This window comes from Propithecus coquereli, unplaced genomic scaffold, assembly GCF_000956105.1.
Source record: "Propithecus coquereli isolate 6110/MARCELLA unplaced genomic scaffold, Pcoq_1.0 Scaffold101, whole genome shotgun sequence".
NCBI lineage: Eukaryota > Metazoa > Chordata > Mammalia > Primates > Indriidae > Propithecus > Propithecus coquereli.
Genome location: NW_012133970.1, coordinates 4,402,502 through 4,428,281, shown reverse-complemented (window position 1 = coordinate 4,428,281; position 25,780 = coordinate 4,402,502). Strand labels below are relative to the sequence as shown.

Below are 25,780 nucleotides of genomic sequence, written 5' to 3'. Positions count from 1 at the left end.
AGCAACAGGGTGGTACCACTGGAAGGTTATATGGAAAAGGTTGTGGAGGTGATGAGATAAGGAGCTAGAAATAAGCTTTGCACACCCTGCTAGTGCTTTGACTTTGTATCCTGTAAGCCAGGTGGTTTTCACTTGGTTATTCAATAAAATTACAGATCCTCAGGTCTTATTTGTACTTTCAGATTCAGGAGAGCCCAGACTAAGTCGGGGTGGTCTCAGTACCCCATAATGCTAATTCACTCTTCAGGGGATGCTAACTCATCAGTGAGTTAAGACCACTGCTATAAGCAATAGGTGGTTATTGAAAGCTGTTAGGGAGAGGAGATAGATACAGAAGCAGATGTTTTAGATAGGATTCCTGTGAGGTCCTGTGTAATTTATGGACTGGAGAGGATCCAGTAGGAAGCAGAAAGACTTGAATAAGACAGTTTCAGTTATTTTGAAGGCAAGGCTGTGTGTGTGTGTGTGTGTGTGTGTGTGTGTGTGTGTGTAGAGGAACTACTTACGCAGTAAAATTAACAGATATTAGTCACTGATTGACTGATTGGATGGCAGTGGTAGGTGGGGTACATTAAGGAAGTGTATAACATTAAGTCCAGAATGACTCGCAGTTTTCTGGGTTGAGCCATTGGGGATTGCCATTCAATATGAGAAACTATATAGTCTAATAGTTGATCCTGGAGTCAGAGAAATGGGGATCAACTGAGAAATGGGGATCTGTAACCCTTACTCTGAATGACAGTGAGTCTCCTCAGACCAGAGAGACTTGAGTTAAAATCTTGAAGCCATCATTTAGTATCTATGGAGCTTATGCAGAACACTTAAGGACCTCAGTTCTCCTGTAAAATGAGGATAATGATGTATATCTCATGCATTTGTTGTAAAGATTAAATGAGATTAACATATGTAGAGTGTATTATAGTAGCTACAGTAGCTATGTAGCTATATAGCTATAGTAGCTATGTTTATAGGTGACCAGTAAACATCAGCTGTTATTATTGGGCTCTATGTTGTGATGTGTACTGGAGTGAGATGGTGTACTTAGTTTCTGCCAATGACCGCTTTCCCCACAATCAAAATCAGTCTCTTATGTTGGGAGCGGGGCACTTTTCCCAAGTATCAAGGTTAATACCTGGCCTTGTTTTGCCTTGGGCCAGGCCTCACTGTACATCTGTTTAAGAGATCAGGATAATCTCAGTTCTTGCTAATTATCTCAATGGGGCTATTTTTCTAGCTTCTGTGGGTTCTTTGGGCCAGCATGAAATGTCTAACCTTGGCTTTCTGGTTGTGGATTGAGCTCGGAATCTCATCAGCATTTCATTGATACCCAAGTTGTGTCTGCTGATATGGTGCTATCTTCCTTCTTTGGGTTTCTGAAGCCCTCAGACACTTAGCTGAACATTTTTCACATTTCTTAAGCTACATCATCTGTTTTCCCTGCCTCAGATAAAGTCACAAAAGGACTTTAAAGATAGGGTGATTTTTTTCCTACTGTTGCTGTAAGTTTTGGGTAAGGGTGAATGGTAGCTGCTGCTTTTCTGTCTTAACCAGTAGTGTCTGACAGCGGAGGCAGCATGATGATTGCAGGGCTCACTGGACTGGGAGTCAGATGCCCTAGACTCTAGTCCCAAGGTGAAGCGGGGGTGAGATGGAGAAAATGGAGAGAAATTGCCATTTATTTTGAGTGTGCCAGGCCGTTTCCCTTGTTTTGTCTTATACATTTGTCACAACACTGTTTTGAGGATAGAATGTTACTCTCCTTCTTTTAACATGACTAGTGATCAGTAATATTTGAACTCAAGTCTCTCTGCCCCAAAGCATTTGCTTTTCCTCTTGTGACACTGTAACTTACTATAAAGTGTCTTTAACTCTGATTCTCTTTTGCCTCAACTGAGAAATGGGAATCTGTAACCCTTACTCTGAATGACAGTGAGTCTCCTCAGACCAGACTTAGGATAGGAGACAAGGATATTTGTATTTGGGGCCCCTAATGTGTTAGAATTGCTTCTTACATCGTCTGGCACATAGTAGGGCACTCAATAAATATTTAATGATCTGTTTCCAATGAGAGGATAATTTCATAATGGATGAGATCCATTTTGGTGTCTGCTATACTGTTTAATGCTTTTACATCTTTTAAAAGGATTCTAGAGTAGGGCTGAATGACTGTTTGATGATAGTTGTTATATAGATTTTTCACAGGTTGTCCATTTCACAGTCTAAGCCCTAGGAGAATCAAATATGCAAAATGTGACTAGAAATACTGTTCTACAACAGAACCATGGCATGGGAATCATAACACCTGGGTTCTGTGTCTCAGACTTTCTTCTGAATAACTGTTTCTCCTGCTCAATTCTCCTTCCCTCTGGGCTTGAAATTTTCTCATGAACAATGATGAAGGAGCTGGGCTAGTTCAGTGGGGTTCAGCCATAACAGTACAGTAAAATCATTTGGGGAGCTTTGAAAAAAATGGATGCCCAGTCCACACCCCATTTCAACTAGAATAGGGAATGCCAGGAGGGCCATTGGCATTTTAAGAAAGCTCCCTCATGAGTTATTTGCATAGCCACAAGTGAGAAACACTGGACTAGATGACCTCTAAGGGTCACCCACCTTTGACAGTCAAAAGAGACAATGCTATATAGCGTGGTGGATAAAGTATGGGCTTTGGAGTTAGCCAGGCATGTATTCAAATCCTAGCTCTGCCACTTACTAGTAGTGTGATCTTGAAGAAATCACTCAATGCCTCTGTACCTCTGGCTCTTCATTTGTAAAATGAAGAAACACTATGTACCTTGCAGTAATAGTTGTGGGCATTAAGCACCTTTGCCAATGCTTAGGACATAGTAAGCCCTCAGTAAATAGTCTCTCTAGTATCGGAAGTTCAAATGGAGAATGTTCGGAAAAATATTGGTTCAGTAAGATTTAACAGATAATTAAAATCAAGTTATTTTTTTTCTTTTCCTGTTTCCTTGGCAATGTATTCTGGAAACAGAGAATGTGGAAACAGCTGTCAGCCCTAAGATTTGATGACACTGCAGAAAGCAATCTGGCTAGTTCTTCCATGGCCAATTGGCTATGATGGCTAGGAGGCCATTGGAAAAATTTTGGCTCACAGAAGACAGCAAATGTGGCCTGGGAAATGCAAGGACATGACAGCAATAAAGATTTGTCTGTTCAGCCCCATTTCTGAGAGTGATTCCAAGAGAAAAAGACAGATTCATAATGTTGGTGGGATACACTGATAAAAACATTCTTGCTACCACACCCCTCCACCTGTCTTGGCATGTTTGTCAGTGACGTAAGCTACAGAAAATGGAAATTACTAGTAGGGCTATAACTGCCTAATGCATAGTGATAAGTAATTGTTCTATTCATATCTGTGTATTATACAAAGCTGCATCTATATGTCAAGTTTGAGACCTAAGTATGCATTGGAGCCATGGACACCCCATTTGGTCTCTTAAATAGATTTCAGAGTAAATATTTGATGAATATGTAAAACGTCTAGCGTGATCAGTAATAGGACTGAGTACATGGTGGGCATTACCCTCTAGTACCTGCAGACAAAACAAGTTTTCTCTTCATATGGTGATCACCATCTTGGCCCTTTTTACAGCATTTCTCTTGCTACACTTTGCATTAACCATTTGTGTGCTTGTTTTAGCCCCAAACAGGCCATGAAGCTCCTTGATAAAAAAGGGGCTGTGTCTTTCTCATCTTTATACCCATAATTTAGCAGAACTGTCCCTTTATAATGTATGAATTATTGAATGAAGGAACTAATGGATGAATGAATGAATGAAGAGTATGAGTAATCTCATTTCTCTCTTCCTTTATCATGGGAATTAGTGTATATATATGGGGGGATGATTTTTGTATCACATTAAATATAACCTGACTTGGAAGGTAAGACTTAAAGAATGGTGGAGTGAGGACCTCCATAAATGTGTCCTTTCATAAAAGCAATAAAAACACTAGCAAAAATTATATAAATTAACTTTTCCAGAATTCTGTAAAGGAAACAAAGGCTTGCAACAGTCTGAGGAGCATTTATTCAAGAAAAACTGCTGTAAGTCCTCTGATCACAATGGAAATAATGAAAAATTAGTAACAGAAGGAGATTTTGGAAATTCACAAACTTGTGGAATTAAACAACATACTTCTAAATAAACGGTGGGTCAAAGAAAAAAAGCGAAAGGGAAATGAGGAAATACTTTGAGATGAATGAAAACGAAAATGCGTCTTACCAAAATTTATTGGATACAGTTAAGCTAAAGGTAAATTTATAGCTTAAAAGGAAATTTATAGCTATAAATGCCTGCATTTACAAACACAAAAGATTTCAAGTTGATAACCTAACCTTCCACCTTAGGAAACTAGAAAAGGAAGAGCAAACTAAAAACAAAGAAAGCAGGAAGAACGTTTTATAAAAAATTAGTGAGGAAATAAATGAAATATAGAGTAGAAAAACATTAGAATCAATGAAATAAAAAATTGGTTCTTTAAAAAGATCAGCAAAATTGACAAACCTTTAGTCAGATTGACTAAAAAAAAAGAGAGAGAGAGAAGATTCAAATGACCAAAATAAACAATGAAAGTGGGGACATCACTGCTTACCTTAGAAAATGTTTTAAAAGGTTCAAAAGGAAATACTATGAAGAACTGCATGTCAAAATATTAGATAAACCTATATGACATGGACAAATACCCAGAGAGACATAAACTTTTTAAACTGACTCATGAAGAAAGAAAAAATCTGAATAGGCCTATAACAAGTGAAGAGAGTAGATTAGTAATTCTTTAAGAAATTACTCACAAAGAAAAGCCCAGGTCCAGATGTCTTCATGGGTGAACTCTATCAAACATTTAAAGAGGTTTATACAAATCCTTCACAAATTCTTTCAAAAATTAGAAGAGGCAGGAACACTTGCCAGCTAATTCTGAGAGGTCGATGTTACCCTGTTAACAAAACCAAAGATACGACACAATAAGAAAACTAAAGACCAATATCCCTTTTGAATGTATTAATAGATAAATAAAAAAAACCAACAAAATACTAGCAAACCAAATCCAGCAACAAATATTAATAAAAAGGATTATAAACAGTGACCAAGTGGGATTTATCTCAGGAATACAAGGTTGGTTTAACATCTGAAAATCAGCTAATATAAAATACCATATTAAGATAATAAAGGACAACAGTGCCATGATGATCTCAATAGATACAGAAAAAAACGTTTGGCAAAAACCCAACACTTTTTCATGACTAAAACACTCAGAAAAATTAGGAAGAAGAGGGAACATTTTTAACCTAATAGTGGACATCTATGAAAAACTTACAGCTAACATTATACTTAATAGTGCAAGACTGAAGTTCTTCCCTATAAGATCAGGAACAAGATAAGAATGTTCTCTCACCATTTCTATTCACTATTGTACTGGAGGTTCAAGACAAGGCAATTAGGCAAGAAAAAGAAGTAAAAGGCATCCAGTTTGGAAAAGAAGTAAAATTATTTATATTCACAGATGATCTTATATATAGAAAATACTAAGAAATACACAGTAAATTATTAGAACTAATAACAGGTTCAGCAAGGTTGCAGAATACAAGATTGATGTGCAAAAATCAATTATATTTCTACACACTGGCAATGAACAATCTGAAAATGAAATTAAGAAATCAGTTCATTCACAATATCATCAAAGTACCAGAATACTTATAAACAAATTTAATAAAATAAGTGCAAGACTGAAAACTACAAAACATTGTGGAAAGGAATTTATGATCTAAATAAATAGAAAAATATCCCATGCTTATGTACCAGAAGACTTAACATTAAGACAGCAGTACTCCTTAAAGATTGAAGGAAATCCCTATCAAAATCCTAGCTAACTTTGTAGCAGAAAATAAAAAGCTGACCCTAAAATTGTTATTTACATACAAGGAACCTAGAATAGTCAAAATAATGTTGAGAAAGAAGAACAAAGTTGGAGGACTCACACTTCCTGATTCCATACCTTTTTAGAGTGTGTGGTATTGGCATAAACATGCTAAGTGAAATAAGCAAGTTATAGATGAATAGAATATAATTGAGGATACAAAAAAAACCTTTGCATTTATGGTGAGTTGATTTTCAACAATATTGCCAAAACCATTCAATGGGGGAAAAATAATCTTTTCAACAATGGAATGACTGGATATCCACATGCAATTAAATGAAGTTGGACCACTTCAAACCTACACAAAAATGACACCAAAATGTATCATAGACCTAAATGCTAGAGCTAAGATGATGAATCTCAGAAGGAAATATATAGGAGTAAATCTCCATGACCCTGCATTGGCAATGATTTCTTGACTATAACACCAAAAGTATAAGCAACCAAAGAAAAACTGATAAATCGGACTTCACCAAATTTGAAAATACTTGTTCTGTAAATGATACCATCAAGAAAACGAAATTCACTGGGCATTGTAGCTCACGCCTATAATTCCAACACTTTGGGAGACTGAGATGGGAGGATTGCTTGAGGCCAGGAGTGGGAGACCACTCTGGGCAACATAGCAAGACCCTGTATCTACAAACAATAAATAAATAAATTAGCTGGGCATGGGGGTGTGCACGTGTAGTCCTTGCTACTCAAGAGGTTGAGGCAGGAGGACCACTTGAGCTCAGGAATTCAAGGCTATAGGGAGCCATGATTGTGCTCCTGTACTCCAGCCTGGGCAACAGAGACCCTGTCTCCAAAATTAATAAAAATTAAAAAATAAAGTGAAAATCCAGTCCATAGAATGAGAAAAAATATTTGCAAATCATGTATCTGATAAGGATATTGAATCCAGAATATATAAAGAACACTTAAAACTCAATAATTTCAAAAAACTCTGTTTTAAAATGGATAAAGTATGTGACTAGGCATTTCTCCATATAAGATATACAAATGAAAAAATGATCAACACCATTAGTCATTAGGGAAATGCAGCTTAAGACCAAATTGAGATACCACTTCACACTGATTAGGATGGCTATAGTAAAAAAGAAAAAGTAACAAGTGTTGGCTCGGATGTAGAGAAATTGGAACCCTTATATAATACATAGCCGATAAAATATAAAATGATGCACCCGTTTTGGAAAACAGCCTGGAAGTTTCTTCAAATGTTCCTATTTGACCTAGCAATTCCATTTCAAGATATATACTCAAGAGAAATGAAAACATGTCCACATAAAAACCTGTATACATATGCTCACTGCAGCATTATTTATAATAGCCAAAGAATGGAAAAAAACAAAATGTCCAACTGGTGAATGGAAAAACAAAATGTGGTATATCCATGCAATGGAATATTATCTGGCAATAATAGGAAATGAAGTACTGATACATGCTACAACGTGGATGAACTTTGAAAGCATGCTAAATGAAATAAGCAAGTCACAAAAGACCATATATTGTATGATTTTCTTTACATTAAATATTTATAAAAGAAATATTTTTAGAGACAGAAAGGAGAGTAGTGTTACCAGGGTCTGGGAGGAGGGGGTAATGGGGAGTGGCTGCTAATGGATATGGAGTTGCTTTGGGGGATGATGAAATTGTTCTAAAATTAATCTGTTGGTAATAGATGTGAATATAATAAAATGGATGAATTTTATGCTATGTGAATTATATCTCAATGAAACTATTTAAAACAACCAAATTAAATTAAAACCAGGTTATAACATAAATATTATATGACCTTGGCAGTTTAGAATAGTGGCAGAATATGGATTGAGGGGGGGATAGTCCCAGATAAGAATTATGGTTTTGCCACTTCTTTGCTGTATGAACTTAGACCAGTCATTTGCTTTCTCTAAGTCTCAGTTTGCATGTCTGCAAAATAGAGGTAATTATACCACCTCAGAGGTAGCTTCCAGAACCTAGTTCATCTCTATCTCTCCTCTCTACAGTTATCTCACGAGATTATTATAATAATGGTCATTTATTAAGTACCGTGCCAGCAACGGTATGGGCTGCTTTACCTCCATGACCTTATTGAATCCTCATAGCAGTCTTATGAGGTCTATATTTCTTTATTCATTTTGCATGTGAAGAAATAGAAGGTAAATGACTTGTTCAAGGTCATTCTGTTATCAGGTGGCAAGAGATGGGCATGAAAACCAGATCTTCTACCTATATGTCTTTCCACTTCAACCAAAGGAATCATTGAAGAGAATTGTTTAGAGCTATGAACTAAACTTGAGTAATGCTTTTAAAAGAAAACATTAATGTCCTAATGAATGGACAGCCATCAAATTTCAAATCTCACGTTGGCAGCGGGGAAAGAAGCCACCTGTCATGTGCCTTTACCTCCCCAACTTTTCCACCAAAATAGTCCTTGTAACCACAAAGAAGTAGGCACAAGGGATCTATGAGGAGAGAATAATTTTGGACTCTTTGATTTTATCTTAAAAAGTTTGTAGGGATGTCATTATATTCCACATATGAGTAAGAAAAAATATTTTAAGTTATTAATACATCAGGAAAAGTATTATACTCTATGGAGATGTTTTGTGATTTCCTAAACCCATCATAGTTTGAAAAGGAGGTAGGTATGACAAGGATGTATAAGAAAGAAAGATATGCTTTTATACATCTAGGTGCACTCTCTCTCTCTTTCACTCTCACTCTATCTCTCTTCATGTATATACCTTTCTCTAAAAGCTCTGTATATCCAAGAAGGATGCTCTTTTTTATTTTTAGGATATTAGACATTTTCTTTTTTTTATGATAAGACAAAAAGTTAAGGCAACCAAAACTTACAATGCACCTGCCATGGGGCAGGCAAAGAGGGAAGGGCTTTACATGCGTTATTTAATGTAATTCTCACAGAAACCCTCTAGAGTAGAAAGTATTCCCAACTCTCCAGATGAGGCAAATTGGAGCTCAGAGAGCCTTAATGACTTTCCTCAAAATTCAGTGGTGAAGGCAGGATTGCATTCCAGGTCTGGCTGGCTCCAAAGCCCTGTTGAGTTGACACTCCCCTCCCAAACAAGGAAGACTGGTCTGTGGCTTTTGCATTTCACCCTGGTTCTACAGTCATTGGGGGACTTGCTTAAATGAGTCAGAGTCTTCAAAGTATTCCCAAGTCCTCCTTCCTAGAGAAAGTTGGGCTAGAGGAGGCTGGAGCAGGGAGAGGAAGGGAGAGAAAAAGAGAGAGAGTTGGCGAGGGAGAGAGAGGTTGAAGATCTCAGCTGGATGCTGAGGGTTCCTAAGCCCAACTTCCCCATAGTTGAACTGGCATTTGCAGGCCAACAGCTTCTAGTAATCCATTTTTATTTAATTAATTGTGAAACTACTGAAAAATAGCAAGGGTGTTCTGGTTCAGAAACCTTCCATTATATATGGCAGTGCTTTTGCTTCGGATTCATAAAACCAAATGCCCTGCCTCGAGATAAGTGAGCATGTAAACCAGGGTAGGTGGGAAGAAACACAACGTCACATGTAAATTCTGCATTTGTTCTCAAAGCAAAACTCTACTGTATTTGCAATCGGGATGTTATTTAGTGGATATTTGAAACTTCTCAGGGTTTTCTTTTATTATGTGCTGTTATAGTCATATAAAAGAGTGCGCATAACATATAAATTACACAGCATAACAATAAAATGAACACTCATGAGCCCTGATTACTGACATTAGCAATACCATTGCATCAGCCCTACTAGAATGCAAGCTCTGTGAGGGCATGGATTTTTGTCCGTTTTGTTCACCATTGTATCCCCAGGACCTAGAGTGGTGCCTGATATGTAATAGGAGCTTAATAAATATTTTTAAATAAATGCATAAATAAATCCTTTTTCCTCATATCATCACCCCTAGACTCACCTCAGAGGTAACCACTGTCCTATATTTGGGGTTTATCATTCCCTCATATTTTGATGGGTTTTCATATATACATTCCCAAATAACATGCAGTTTGCTTTTGCTTCTTTTTGAACTTTATGTGATGGAATCATATTGTATGTATGCTATTATGAATTATGTCTTCTACACAACATTAGCATGTCACATTCACCTATGTGTAGCTTTGTTCCATTCCTTGTTGTTGCTGAATTGTATTTTATTAGATGAGTATGCCATAATTTATTCATTCTTTCTCCTATCAGTGGATGTTTATCATTTCTGATTTTATAAACAAAACTTCTATCACCATTCCTGTATATGCCTCCTGGTACACATGTGAATAAATTTCTCTAGCATATAAACCTGGGAGAGAAACTGCAGTTAGAATTTTCATTTCCAATACCCAAAGGTCAGTCCATGAGTCAGAACTGCAGTGTGCCCTTTGTCCACACTAGATCCAAATCAGTGAGAGTGCTATCCAGAGTATTTTGCCAGAGAGAGGCGGAGGGGAAGGAGAGACTGGTCTGGTGAGGCCAAGAGTTATTATCTCAGGCCTCTAGTCAAAGTGGGTTGTGATTAGTAAAAGTCCAGATTCTGAAATCCCCTTAAATATTTCTCTTCCTCCTCTTCCTCCATTATAGCTATTTTTGTGCAAGATGCACTTTAGTAAACTTGTATATAATAAACAAAATGTCGATGAGTTTTTTCAGTCATTCATTGATTGTAAATTTGACTAATTAAACAGTTTTAATTGTATGTTAAATTTTCGTATGGATTAAAATGTCTATTTCTTTAAGAAAATGTTTTACTATTAAGAGCACTTAACATGATATCTACCCCCACAGCAAAACTGTAAGTGCACAACACTATATTGTTAACTATAGGCACAATGCTGCACAGCAGATCTCTGGAACTTGTTCATGTTTCTTAACTGAAACTTTATACCCATTGAACAGCAACTCCTCATTTCTATTTTTTAAAAGCCCTTTACAAAAAGGACCTCTTATTTACTTTCTGCTTGTTTCCATTTTGTTTATCTGATATTTATTTCATAACCATATCATAATAATTATCATTTATCATCATCTGATTTACCCATACATACCTTTGTGTCTTTCAAAAAATAATCCTTTCTTTGAGGTGCTCCCTCATCTGTAGCAGTCTGCACTCTGCTTATGATATCATTTACTATGTTATTTTACAGTTGTTTACTTTCTATTTTTCTTCTCTGCTAGGTGGTAGTTGCTTAGGGGCAAGGACAGTATCTCAATCATCACTATATCCCCGGCACCTATTCCTATGCCTGGTCCACAGGGTTAGGTGCTAAGAGTTGAGTTGAACCAACCTACCTTATCTAAACCTTCATTTTCATAACATGGTTTGCCAGTGATTGAGATTCACACTTTGAAGTCAGACTTACCTAGGATGGAATCCTGGAATTTCCAGTTACTAGATGTGTGATCTTGGACAAGTTTACTCAATTGTTCTGAGCATCAGTTTCCCCTTCTGCAATATAGGGATGATACATAGCTACTTTGCAGGGTTATTAGGAAAATTAAATGAGGTGATGTATATGAAATGGCCTGGCACATAGAATACCTAAGTACATGTCCTTCTGATTTTATTGGAGCTGTTTGTGCTAGTTACAGAAGTCAAAAAAGTAGGGAGAGGAGGAAGATCCTTGTGAAGAATTTTTGCTTCTTCTCCTTGTTTCAGGACTGAGGATGGGGTCACTGCTTTCACCCAAGGAAATGACAATTTTAACCAAAAGAATGCCATTCTTAGCATTTAGCTGAATTGTATATTGGAAGCCAGCTCCTTTCCTGTGGAGCTTATAACCCTGCTAGCCTAGATTCGGTGGACAGACTCCTACTGGCTTTCCAGTTAGGGTAGGAGATGGAAAGCTTATGGAGAGAAAAGATAGGCCACCACAGCCAGCCACTGTTTTGCATATCAGCAGAACTTTTCAAGTGCTTTCTGTTGTACTTGGGACTTGAATAAAGGCTGATATTTGTGCCTTGAAGATGAAGTGTAAAGTGTAGCCTGAGTGAAAGCTTTCTTTGCTCTTGCCCTGCCAGGGCTGCTCACTTGGGGTGGCTTTCTTGGATTCTCATGACTGGGCTGAGCATGATAACCAAAGGGCCATTGGTAGAAAGTAAGTATGAGTAGCAAGAAGACAATGGGATAGTGGAAACTCTGTTGTACTTAGAGTCTTTGGAGTCAGATAGTCCTGGGCTTAGATGTCCAATTGTCCTGCACTTCTCCTCTCTGAGTCTTACTTTTTTCATCTGTACAATGGATATAATAATTAGAAGATAAGCTTGTCTCACAGAGTTGTTGTGAGGTATTGAAATCACCCAACACTACAAACAGGCTCCCATTATGGCTTATTTTCCTTTTCTCTTTAGTAAGCAAGAATAAAATATAGCAGTTGCATTCCTGTGGATGAGAGTATAGGTGATTGTCATCTATCCGAAGCAGATTAACCCAGGACATCACTTAAGTTTTGTTTAACGCTTAGGCATAGGACATAGGAAAGTCAAAAGTTTACCTTTGGGTCATAAGAACCATATTCCATTTGTTCAAACTTGAATCAACTACCTAATTGATTAATGAGAAACTTACAATTACCCTTCCATGAAGGTTTTAGGATTGGCTTTCTGGCCCTTCCCCTTCACATCCATCTGGAAGAACTCAGACATACATCTTTTTGGAGACAAACAGACAAGGTGACTTCTGAAGCTCCGTCCTTGCCCAAGGAACAAATGAGTCTTTTAACGGCCATGTTTGTTGACGATAGCCTAAAAGATGTCCAGCATCACCATGTATCATTTCTCAACAAAAGCCTCAAACATTGGGATTCTGCTAGTTTATGTTGTAGAATGGTGGCGAGGGGATGTCCATGTGATCTAGAGAGACTCCTAAGGAAAGGGAGGGAATGGGGACAAAAGACCAATGAAGACTGGTATAACAGCACTAATCACAATCCTTCACTTGTGTATTTGCTCCAAGGGCCTTTTATCCCATATATTATTTCTAATATTTCTGCCACCCACTGACATGTGTTGCATTGCTTTTTTTTGTCTTTCCAGTTTGGAGACTGCCAGGGACCATGTTTTGCCCATCGACTATTACTTTCCGCCCCAGAAGACCTGCCTGATCTGTGGGGATGAGGCTTCTGGCTGTCACTATGGAGCTCTCACTTGTGGAAGCTGCAAGGTCTTCTTCAAAAGAGCTGCCGAAGGTAAAGTGTCTTACACACTCCCTTCTATTTCCCTTTCTCTTTTATCTTCCAGAGAGAAACACCAACCTTCCAGGGCCCAAGATTTTATCATCTCAGAGACAACGTCATTGGCAGGGCCCTGTTAAAGAACCTGTGAGCCTAAAGAAGCACATTTTCAGACTTGCTGGCCCCCTGGCTTCAGCAGCCTTTGTTGTATAGGCAATGTAGGCAGTGAAGGTGGTCCCAGCTGGTGCTTGGGGCTCAGTGGGTCCTAGAAATGAAAGAAAATTAATGTTTTGAAAAGATTTAATTTTCTTCCTGCTTGTTTTCCACTCTGCTGCCTAGTGAGGGGAAAAATTGTCCTTATTAGAGAGGTTAGAAGTGGAGAAACCCCAACTGAGTCCCCAGCCTCTTCTGTGTGGTGAATGAGACTGTTCCTTAGACCATCAGTCTCTGCACCTGCTCCCTTCTGCCGCTGCCTCCTTGGCCCTGTCTTTGCATTAATAGTTCCCAGGCAGGTAAGAACTCAGAGTGAAGAAACACTTTTATTTTCCTCTCCAAAGACCTGTCCTCAGGGCCTGCCCATTGGTCCAGAACCTTAAGCTAAGTAGCATCTTATATCTGGCTAAATGGTTCCAAGCCCTGGTTCCTTACTCTTATTTAGATTAGAACAACTCATGTCTGCTCAGCCCCCGGAGATGCTCAGCCTACACTCTACAGCAGGAACTCCTATTTCCAGATGTCTTATACATGTTAGTCTCTCCTTCCTTCCTAACCACCCTGGGCTTAAGCCTCCTATTCATCCACTTCACTCCCCACCCTGTACTGAAGGCTTCCTTCTCAAAGGGACATTGTGAGTACCCCTTAGACAGAGATACTCTACTCTGGAACCAGACCTAGTTGTTAAACACCAGCATCCATCCCTGCCCCCATTTTCCACCAGGGAGGTACTTCCTGCCAAGGCCTTTATCCTTCCCTCTCACTGGCCTGGAAGTGCTAAGTTCCAAGACAGAATAAAAACAGAACCTTTTATTGCTTAAGGGCTATAAACCTGGAGGACAGTCTTAAAATATAGGAATGTATGGCCACATCATTCACCAGGAATGTGCTGAGACTTACCAGAGGATGGCAGAAGCACCAGAGAGTTTGTGGTGAAAAGGTAGAAAGTGGGTGTGCTTTAACTGGCCTCCTCATTGACAGCCAATCATAATGATGAGTGCAGTTTCATCATTTTGGCTGGGTGGCAGGAATACCTGTGAAACAGAAAGCTGTCGTGTTGTTTTATTCCAGTCCCCCAAGCAGTAAGGAGGCAACTAGCACTTGGTATCACCGAAAACGTACTGCATGTTCCACTCATACCACCAAGTGACCCATTGCTACTGTTCACGCTGGGCTAGTATGAAGTCTAGGGCCTCAGTACCTGGGCCTAGGCAGTTTGGAAAGATCCTGAGAGCAGTGCATTCCTTTCTTAAAAGTACTCACTAAATGATGGCTGTCAGAAAAGGAAGTAAGGAGCAGCTCCAGGGACTTCAGATCAGCTCCACGGACTTCCCCATCTTCCCCAGTCAGACCCTGCCCCATACCCTATAGTCCAGCAGGCCCTGTCTGTAAAGCAGGGAATGAACCTGAGCACTCATCTAGAGCGGGTGTGTCAGCAAGCCCAGGCACCACAGGCCATATCAGATGGCAAAAGAGTTCAATACACATACACACACACACCAAAGCAAAAACAATTATCGATGTTTTCTTTCTCCTCCCATCTGTAACGCTGGGTGGCTTGATTTTACTGCCATCATTATCCCTATTTGAAGACAGAGGGCTGTCTTATTACCCGAAGAGAACATTTATTGATTTGGTTTTTTTCCATTTTTACAATGCATCTTTATTGCCCAAATGGCCTTTCCGAGGATGGTTCTGAATCTGTCTTGTTGAAATTTGGAATTACACCTGTGGTGGACAGAATAGGAGCACAAATCTTTCTCTCCCTCATTTGTTTATTGTCAGTTAACTCAGACTGAGTATTCAGAATGTTCATTATTACTTTATTCATAGTTTCAGAAATCTCTAGACTAGGCACAAGCACAAAATTTAATAGCCTGACATGTAAGGCTTTAATGCTATCATTGGTACAGGGCTCAGCACAGAGTCAATTGTAATCTGGCCAGGTTTTCTTGTGGAGGAGGAAGGGTAGGGGAGAGCCCCACATTTTCTCATTGTCAGTAATGCTAAGGGGTTAGAGTGAGGGTGAGGCTGGACAAGGAAGAGTCTGTGTATTTTTCAGTGAAAAAGTAATGGTAGTAGGCTGTGGGGGTAAAATCACTAAAATCTGGCTGAGGGAAAGTTAGTGAAAGACTGTGTGTGTGTGTGTGTGTGTGTCTGTGTGTGTGTGTGTGTGTGTGTGTGTGTGTCTGTGTGTGTGTTTGAAGGGTTGATCTGTGTGTTAGAAACAAGCACGAGGAGAAACAGCTGGCTTGAGGGATGTGTAGGATGAGTGGGAAGGTGAAGGGGTTGTTGGATGCTACCTAAGAGGCCAGGAAGTCAAAGGAAAGCAATGCCCATACATAGGGGTAAAGGCTCAGACAGATTTAGTTGTGCAGCCTTAGATTAGAAATTTTGCCCTTTGGACCTCAGTTTTCCCTATTTGTAAAGTAGGGAAGTTAAACTAGATGTTTCTAAAATGCCCTTCCAGCTGAGACTTTTTGTGACAGTTCTACAAATTACAGACATCATCATTATTTCAGCAAACACACATGCATTTATACGTGTATGCACTTTTGGCTCTGCCTTCCTAGAATATGACAAATCCCAGATCCTAATCAATTAAAAATCAATCTTCAGGTGGGGAGAGAGCTAGTCGAGAGAGTGCACTATGGATGACCTGGGTTAAAATCCAGGACTCTGCGATTTTCCTTGGTGACCATGGCTGGGTAACTTCCTTTCTTTTCCATTTTCTCATCTGGAAAATCAGGATATGAATACCCATTTCTACCTCATCATGTTTCAAAGAGGGTTAATTAATCCGTCATGTGCATTATGTGCTCAAGAATTTACTATTTTTCAGACATTTTCTAGTAAAACATTGGAGATTGTATGTCCATTTGTTTTGTACACATGGAGCACTGTTTGGTACACATCATAAAATTGAAACTGTAGTTTACATTCTGAACTCAAAGAATTACACCATCCTCACTGATGTTTACAATAGGTCCCAATTTAGTTTCCTTGGCAAATTTTATATAAGTATGGCTTTGATTCTCTCTCTCACCCTAGGATTTTGTGAGGGAAGAAATGTAAGTGAACCCTCATGAATGTTACCTCTTGCTTGGAGTCTTGCAGAGAGTTTTTGGTGCATGTCAGTGTCCTCTTCACTCCCTGACTTTTCGAGTAACATTTCCTAGGGGCAAAATAACTCTGCTAGGACGATCTGCTTGCAGCTTCAACAAAGCCTTGATCAGGTATCTTTGGCCAAGGAGTTGACTGATCCTGACTTTGTGAGTCCTAGAGATCTTTTCACAAAGGTTCTCTTATCTTTCTGTCTCTGGTTTCCTTAAATGTGTCATCCAGACTTTAGATTAGGGATTGGTAAACTTTTTTTATAAGGGGTCAGGCAGTAAATATTTTAGGCTTTGCAGGTCATATGTTCTCTATCTCGACTACTCAACTCTACCTTTGTAGTAAGAAAGCAGCCATAGATAATATGTAAACTAATCAGTGTGGCTATGTTCCAGTAAAACTTTATGGGCACTAAAATTTGAATTTTATTTAATTTTCACATTCTATTAAATACTATTTTTCTTTTGTAGGTCTAGTAGGATTCGGCTGTGAATCCATCTGGGCCAGGGTTTTTTTTTGTTGTTGTTGGGAGACTTTTTTTATTACTGTTTCAGTCTCACTACTCCTTGTTGGTCTGTTCAGGATTTCTATTTCTTCCTGACTCAGGATTGGGCGGTTGTCTGTTTCTAAGAATTTATCCATTTCCTCTAGGTTTTCTAGTTTGTGTAGAGGTTTTCGTAGTAGGCACAGATAATATTTTGTATTTCTATAGTATGAGTTATAATGTTTCCTTTTTCATTTCTGATTGAGTTTATTTGAGTCCTTTCTCTTCTATTTCTGGTTAATCTGGCTAGTGGTCTATCAATTTTATTTGTCTTTTCAAAGAACCCACTTTTTGTTTTGTCGATCCTTTGTATTGTTTCTTTGGTTTCCATTTTGTTTATTTCTGCTCTGAGCTTTGTTATTTCTTTCCTTCTGCTAGCTTTGGGTTCAGTTTGTTCTTCTTTTTCTATTAATAGTTCCTTGAGGTGTGACATTAGATTGTTAATTTGTGGTCTTTCTGTCCTTTTGGTGTAAGCATTTGAGGCTATGAACTTTCCCCTTAGCACTGCTTTTTCTTTATCCCATAGATTTTGGAAGCTTGTATTACCTTTGCCATTCAATTTGAAAAATTTTTTGATTTCCATTTTGATTTCATCAATAACCCAAGGATTCTTCAGCAGCAGGTTGTTGAATTTCCACATATTTGTGTAGTTTTTAAAGTTCCTCTTGGAATTGATTTCTAGTTTGATTCCACTGTAGTCCGAGAAGATACATGATATGAATACAAGTTTTCTAAATTTGCTGATACTTGTTTTGTATCCTAACATACGATCTGTCTTAGAAAATGTCCCATGTGCTGATGAGAAGAATGTATATTCTGCAGTTTTGGGGTAGAATGTTCTGTAAATGTCTGTTAGGTCCATTTTTTCTAGAGTCCCATTTAAGTACAGAGTTTCTTTGTTGATTTTCTGCCTCAATGATCTGTCTAGCTCTGTCAGTGCAGTGTTAAAGGCCCTGGCTATTATGACGTTGCTGTTTATTTCTTTCTTTAGATATAGTAGAATTTGCTTTATGAATCTGGGAGCTCCAATGTTAGGTACCTATATATTTAAGGTTGTTACATTTTCTTGTTAAATTGATCCTTTATCATTATGTAATGACCATCTTTGTCTTTTTTTACCGTTTGTGATTTAAAGTCTATTTTATCTGCCATGAGAATAGCTACTCCTGCTTGCTTTTGGTTTCCATTTGCATGGGATATTTATTTCCACTCCTTTACCTTTAGTCTATGAGAATCTTTGCGAGTTAAATGGGTTTCTTGGAGGCAAGTGTATATTTGGCTTGTGTTTTTTTAATCCAGTCAGCCAATCTACATCTTTTAAGAGGGGCATTAAGACCATTCACACTCAATGTTAGTATTGGTATGTGAGATACTGTTCTGGTCATCATTTTGATTGTTACCTAATTGCTTTGTTCTCTCCCTTGTGTTACTGTTTTATAAAAGCTGTGAGTTCTAACTTTTGGGTGTTTTTACACTGGTGCGTATCAACTGTTCCATGTATGGAACACTTTTAAGCATTTCTTGTAGGGCAGGTCTAGTGGTGGCAAATTCCCTTAGTGTTTGCTTGTCTGGGAAAGACTTTTGATTTTTTTAAACCATTTAGAAGCATAAAAATCATTCTCAGCTCTTAAGCCTCACAGAAACAAGTAGTAGACTGGATTTGGCTTGTGGACTATAGTTTGTTGGCCCATGCTTCAGATAGTCACTCCTGCACTTGCAAATCTGCATAGTAAATTTTATTCTTTTCAGTCCCCTGGTATCTTAGTAACTCTCTAGATTATCTAATTTTTTAGAATTCTTCCCGATTGGCCAAAGTTTGCATATCTTGCTTATACAGAATACCTTGTCTAGTGGCCTCTCGGTCCTAAACTTTTATACTAAACAGGAGAAAAAAATAAATCTAGAAATGCTGAAAAAGGATAATTTTTTTCCTGATGATCTAGTAGTTCGCTCCCCCTTGCAATACCCAGAGGAGAAATTGAAAACATTTCATACATTTTCTAGACATTTGTACTGTAAGCATATCGATAACTATGAAATATATGTGAATGAGTTTTGCTGGATGCCACATATATTCCACACGGTAAAGAGGAAGGGCTTTGGGGATGATCTGGTACCAAGTGTTATAGTAAACTTTTGTCTCATAGAAAGTAAGGGCCAGGTGGCCAACTGAGTTGTGGATCAGCCATATATCACCTCATGATGCTCTTTCTTCAAGTGCTTCCCAGCTGAATTCTGGACCTCCCCATGACAAGACTAGACCACAGGCTTGCAGAATAAATAATTTAGCTCTATAACTCATTGCAGTTGGCACCCACCCAAGTCTCTGTCAGTGCCAAATTTGGAAGCCTAGCCAAGAATTTGCCATTGCTACTTTATAGCACCCTGTGCCTGCTTATTTATAATCTGTGCATTTTATGAAATAAGGATTAATAAGAATTTTCCATAGCACTTGCACCATAATGTAAATAGCTATAATGTTTACATACCCTTTGTCACGTGCAAGGTATTTTGAGTCTATTGCCTCCTTCCACCATGCCTTACCAATTTTCTAGTTCCTTATCGTTTTTTGGTGCCTGTCTATATTCTGCAGCCAGAAGCTTCTTCAGCCCCTCAAGAGAATCTCTTAGTGACTGGCAAACTCTGGGAAGTTCATTTTTGCAGTTAGCTGCTATTGCAAGGATAAGTGTTAGACCCACTTTCTCTTTAGAGATAGGAGGTATGTCTTACTTCTCTGGGCTCTAGTCCCAGAGCAAGAAACACACTTCCCCTCAGAATGGCTGAACTCTATGAGAAGCCATCATTGTAACAAAAAAGCAATATCTTCAGTTTTAATAGCCATGTGTGCATACTTCTAGAACCTCTTATTCAGGTGTTCATGCTCCTTCCCTGTCCTTTCATAGCTAGACATCTGCTTTCAGCATTTCAAGGAGGCTAGTCAGCTTTGTACATGCAAACCTGACAGAAAATTGAACTAGGATTGGGAGATTGGGAGGTAAATGACTCCTGATAAAGGGAACAAGGATTAGAATTCTCAGCCCCTTTGCTTCCAGTCTATATTGTGACTACTGAGGCGCCCCAGTGAAATCATTATACCTCCTGGCCAGACTAGTGTCTATCTCTACAGAGCACCTCGTAAGAACAGGCCTGGTAGTAATCTCGTCATGCATTCAGTCAGTAAACGTTAACTGGGTGCTTATTACATGCAGGATATTAGGTTGACATACTCAAGATACAGAGCCTGCTTCAAGGAGCTTACAGTCTAGTGATCATTAATGTGGCTAACTTTAAATCTCTTCAGTAGATGAAAGGTCACCATATCCACTCTCCATTTTAACTTCACAGCCACCTGGGATAGAGGGAGAGTTTATTCTCTTGGTTTTACAAAATATGAGCAAACTGAGGCTTTGCATATTAATCTACAGGTAGTAAGTGATATAGCTGGAATTCGAATCCACATCTTCTTGGGTCAAAAAAAGCATTCACTCTGCTACACCACACCTGCCCCCCCCAAATATATAAATATACTAGAAATAAAGGGCAAACAAGAAATTCAACAGTGAAGAGGAACAACCAAGTCAAATATGAGATAAGAAGTTGAGAAAGACGTAAACACTGTGGAGAGATACCGAGGAGCCACTGAATAGCACTAACATCACAAGGAGCTTGTCTTCCTAAGAAAGCCCCCAAAACTTAAAGCTTATAGTTCATCAGCAACATTCTTCATTAGATATGGCAAGGGACATATTGGCCATAGTCCTTCTACCAACTCATACGCTTCAGAGGGAAAGTTCTGATTCTATGAAATCAGGCCTGGTAGTTCTTAATTCACTCAACCATAGAACAGGAGGCGCAACTTAACACCTGCCCTCATGAGACTTTTGCTAAAGGAAGAGCTCGGAGACAGGATGCATGGAAATAAATGGTAGACTCATGGTTCCTTGGCTCTTTGCTTTGAGCTTTCTCAGAGAAGCATGCCACAGAGTGTTCTCCATGGTGCCAAGAGAAAGAGAAATTGATTTCCTTCCTCTTTGTTATCAGAAAACAGAATATTATCTTTTCAGACAGAACTAAAAAGTCACAGAGACAACGTTTTGTTTTCCTCTATCAGGGTTCTAAAATTCCATTCTTCCTTCCTCTCCTGGGACACTTCATTGTGTGGATGAACCTTGATTTCCTTATAGTATCTGGATGTGGGTCCTGGAGACTGGTCTTCCCACAGTTCCTTAAGGCAGATAAGCATATTCCTACAGATCCCAAGCTTGTTTACTTTCAGGACAGTTGATTTAGTCACAGGTTCTTTAATGAAGAGATTTAAAAGATTTCCAGTGCTCAGAATCACAGGCTCTTTAACTGGTGATAACCTCTTAAGATGTGAAGAAAGAGAACTTGGAAATCTAAAAATCTGGTGAAGCCATTTCATGGATGAGGAAACTGAAGCCCAGAGAGAAGAAATGACTTTTCCAGGTTTGTATTACATATAAATGGAAGAAATGAGGGACTCCTTACCATTTCTTGTTTCCTATCTGAGAGACTCACCTAACTCAAAGGCAATCGGAAGAGCCACAGAAGTTGTTACCTTGGAACCCCCAAGAATGATGTGAAGCAGCATAGTAAACATTTAGCACAGCCCTTGGCTCCCAGAAGTGCTCAGTCCTTGTTAGTCCTCTCTGACTCTGCCACTGTGTGAGACCATCTTCTGTAACTATATGTGTCTTCTCTCCTAGCAGGGGAATGAGTAATAACTGCAGTATGTGGTGGGAGAGTTCTGTAGGACATTTCTTGGTGTGAGGATTCTTGCAAGTTTTTTTGTGTCTACATGCATGAGATGAATTTTTTTTAGGGAGAGTTTTCATAGCTTTCATGTGGTTCTCAGAGGCTCTATAACCCAGAGAAGATTACGGAACACTGGTCTAGTCTTTGATAAGGACTTTATAGACTCATAAGGGAGTATCCTGAATACAATGATATCCAACATGGCTATTTGATGACTGACACTTTTCCCACATAGCATACATTTATTCAGTAGTCAGTGCTTATTGTGTACACTGTACCTCTACCAGGCACAGAGATAAGAGATATGAGATAACAACAAAAAATATTTATTGAGCACTCAATATGCATTAGATGCTCGATAGACATTTTCTCACTCAATCCTCACAACAACCCTATGATGTAAATATTATTATTACTCTCAATTTACAAATGGGGGAACTGAGGCACAGAAGAGATAAGCAATTTACCCAAAGTCATACAACTAGTTAGTGGCTGTGGGGTGAATATGACACATAGTTATTAACAAAACAAATTGAGGTCAGTGCTGTACTGGAAGTTAAGGGCATAATCCCCTGAGCAAACAGAATGAGAGAATGAGTTATTTTACCTGGAAACTTGGGAAGACTTCACAGAAGAGTTAAGGGTTGCTCTAGGTCTTGAGGGATGCATAAGAGTTTGCCAGGTACAAAAAGGTAGGAAGAGAATTTCAGGAAGTGAGAACAGATTGAGCAAAGACAGGGTGGTATGAAAGCAGAAGACTTGTTTAGAGAACACTGCGGAATCTGGAGATCATCGTGGGGAACCTTGTCAGATGCAGCAAACCTTTTGGCAGGCCTTCAGTTGGCCTTTTGTGTCCGGCTCCCTTCCCATGCTGAACCATTCATAGCTGCCCTACACTAGTCTCTGGGCTTTTGGAAACAGGCTACCATCCAGGTAGTAGAACAAGATGCAGTGCAAAAGCGCCAGATGGGACTCTGGCTCTGCCCCCAACTTACCACATGGCCTTAGGCATGTTTCCTTCCCTCTCTGCACGTTAAAATCTCTATCTGAACAATAAAATGGTTGGACTATACAATCTTGAAGATTTTAGCAATAAATATATAACAATCTAAATCTTCAACAATAATCTTTTAATAGTGAATATCTAAAATTTTATAGGTACTTCAGATGTGTCCCTTGGCCAGTTGTTCACTTTGTATGCATCGTCCTTGGGAAACAGGCAGACTTGAGTTCAGTCCTTAGCTCTAAGACTTACTAGATCATGTAACTTCTTGAGCAAATCATTTAACTTCTCTGTACCTCTGTGAGGATAATAATAGCTCACAGGGCTATTGTAAGAACTAAATGATGTTTAATACAGCTCCTGGTGCCTAATAAGTTTTGGCTCCTTCTGGAGTGAAGCATTGGTCATAGACACACATATACTTATGGTGTTCCCTGGAGAAGCAGAAAGGAAAGATGAGAGATGGTACCTGTGGTAGATCCCTCAGTAAAAGAGACCTTAGATTGGTGTAAGATTCCCAGCCAAGCACTTCTCTTCAGTGTTACTTAATTAGGGACCAGAAAGGCCAGTTGTGTTTGTATGAGAATACAGCAAAGGTTAATCCTCTCCTCTTTCCTCTTTGCCTCCCGGGACACTGTGAATAAGATTCCCCAGTCAGCTCAGCCAGCACATGTTCATTGCCTCTCCTGGCTTCCAGGATTTGATCTTGAAGGTGTCAGAGCTGTCTGTGAATCTTTTTCCCCAACAGGATGGGTATGGCCTCCCCAGCAAATTCAAGTCCCAAGCCACAGACCAGGAGAAAAGCTAACAAAGGTCATAAATTATCCTCCATATTCTTCAGCCATTAGTTTCTCTTGTCCAGCCAGAGGCGTGTCTGGAAGTATACTGAGGCCAGATTCAATAGAAACCTGAGCCAGCACCTGTGTAAATAATTTTTAAGGCTTCTTTTCCTGAAGCCGGATGGATATTTTTAAAACCAAGACAGATTATCTTTTATCTATAGTACTGTCTTCTACATTCCTAGTGCTTTGGACCTCTTGGAGGAATGTGGTTTGGTTGTAGTGATACTGTTTTGTTTGTCTATTTTAGGGGGAGGGAAATTTCTTTCAAAAACAGGGTAATGTCTTGGTATGGCCTATGACTCTACTGTGTTTAAAATGAAACTCCGGCAATGCACTGGAGTTCATTATGCTTCCCATAGATTGGCTTTATATCCCTCCATACCCCGCACCCATTCTCCAATTTTGACCCTTTTAAAAAGAAGCCAACCAAAACCAGCATGTATGTACTGCTTATCTCTGACTCCTACATGAACCACCTTCAGCTATAGCCCAAACCCCATGTGAGGAGAGGGAGTTAGGACCCTGCCAAGGGCCCTCAGGGCCCATCAATAAGCGGGTATCCAGTCCTTGAGGTCCCTTAGCTATGCTCAGCTTCAGAGCACAGACAGGGTTGGTCCTTCATTTGTGTTGCTTTTAACTAAATTCTACCTACTTCCCACTCTCCTGCATGGCCTCTGCCATCGCCCCACCTGTGTAGCCTCCTTGACTCCCCCAGAAACCCCTCTGTAGCCCATGTCACTTGGAAAGAGTTTTCTGTCTCTTTTGAAACTTGACAAGGACTAGCCAGCAAGTTTTAGATTATGGTTGCATGGGAGCAGAGATGGGGTAGGAAACAAAAGAAAGGGGTGTGTGGAGACGTGGAATGATTTCTCACCTACCTACAGAGATATTCAAGTTCTCTCTACCCAGCAGTCTTACTGATGTGGGGTAAAAGACTTGATCCTGAGTCCAGTATTTGTTAACTGTATGACCTTGGGAAAATGATATCACCTCTGAGGCTTAGTTTTCTTATCTGTAAAATGGGGATAATGATGACCACCCCCAGAGAATTTATAAGGATAACATGAGATAAGGCAACTTGAAATTTCCTAGCATAATGACAGATTTTTGAAAATAAAATGAACCAAACACTGCTGATAGTGCTTCCTAGTGCACAAATGAGAAATCAAATTACAGCACATGTCCAGGGTTCCAATAATGTTACTGTAGAAATGCTACTGTGAATCAAATAATTAATATATTATTTACATGAATAATTTGATAGCAGTTATTTTCAGACATGGACAGTTTTGCAGCCTTACAGATGAGTCCATTTCCAAGTACCAAAAACTAAAGAAAGTTGGCTAAAATGATGGCAGGGTGGCAGCACAGAGCTCTCTGGGCCCTGGACCCTGTTCCCTAGTTACAGAGAACTCCAGATTATTGACATTTGTATTCTCATGGTCCAGTGGCAAGGAATAAGGTCTGGAGGTGAGTAGCTTTGACTCATTTATTTTTTTCAACAAGCATGTTTTATGTCAGACCTTGTGTGGACCCAGAGATGAGTGTGAGCCAGCCGTGTGCGTAGGGGGCCTCTAGTCTGGTGGGCCTGCCTTTCAAGTTCAGCTGCAGCTTTAACACTGCACAGAATATGTATGTATGTGCAGCAGAAGCAATGTGATGGGACATAGGGGAGGAAAATCTATGGGCATAGCCCTCCCCTCCTTTTCCAGGCTGAGGGACAACCCTGACTAAGGCCAGCACAGTTTGAAGGGCCTATCCCCATCAGCAGCTATGGAAGCCTTAACAACAGCAACAGGAAACGATGGTGATGGTGATAGTCATAGCACCCAAAGTTACTGAACATTTTCTGTGTTAGGCACTATACTAAGTGCTTACTTAATCCTTAATCCTCACAACAGCCCTATAAGGTAGTGGATACTCTTACTACTACACTTATTTTACAAATGAGGAAACTGAGGCATAGAAGACTGACAAAACAGGAAGGCAGCTAATTCACCTCAGTTCCAAAACACCAAGTATATCTTATATGGCATGCCCTGTGCTGGGTGCTGAGGAGAAAGAGGTGAGTGAAGCATAGTTTCAGTCCAGTGGGAAGCATAGTTTCAGCACCACACACTGAGGCAGGTATATTCCGGGCCTTCTGCTTGATGCTGGGAACTCAGTGATGAATGAG

General features: G+C 39.3%; 1 protein-coding gene across 1 annotated transcript in view; it reads left to right on the top strand.

The window, feature by feature from the left end:
- The window catches only part of AR (androgen receptor), a 163,571-nt gene that overhangs the window by 76,419 nt on the left and 61,372 nt on the right, over window positions 1–25,780 (top strand). Inside the window, exon 2 of the mRNA XM_012643906.1 lies at window positions 12,976–13,127. Within this exon, the coding sequence (XP_012499360.1) occupies window positions 12,976–13,127 (152 nt within the window). The remainder of the gene's footprint in view (window positions 1–12,975; window positions 13,128–25,780) is intronic.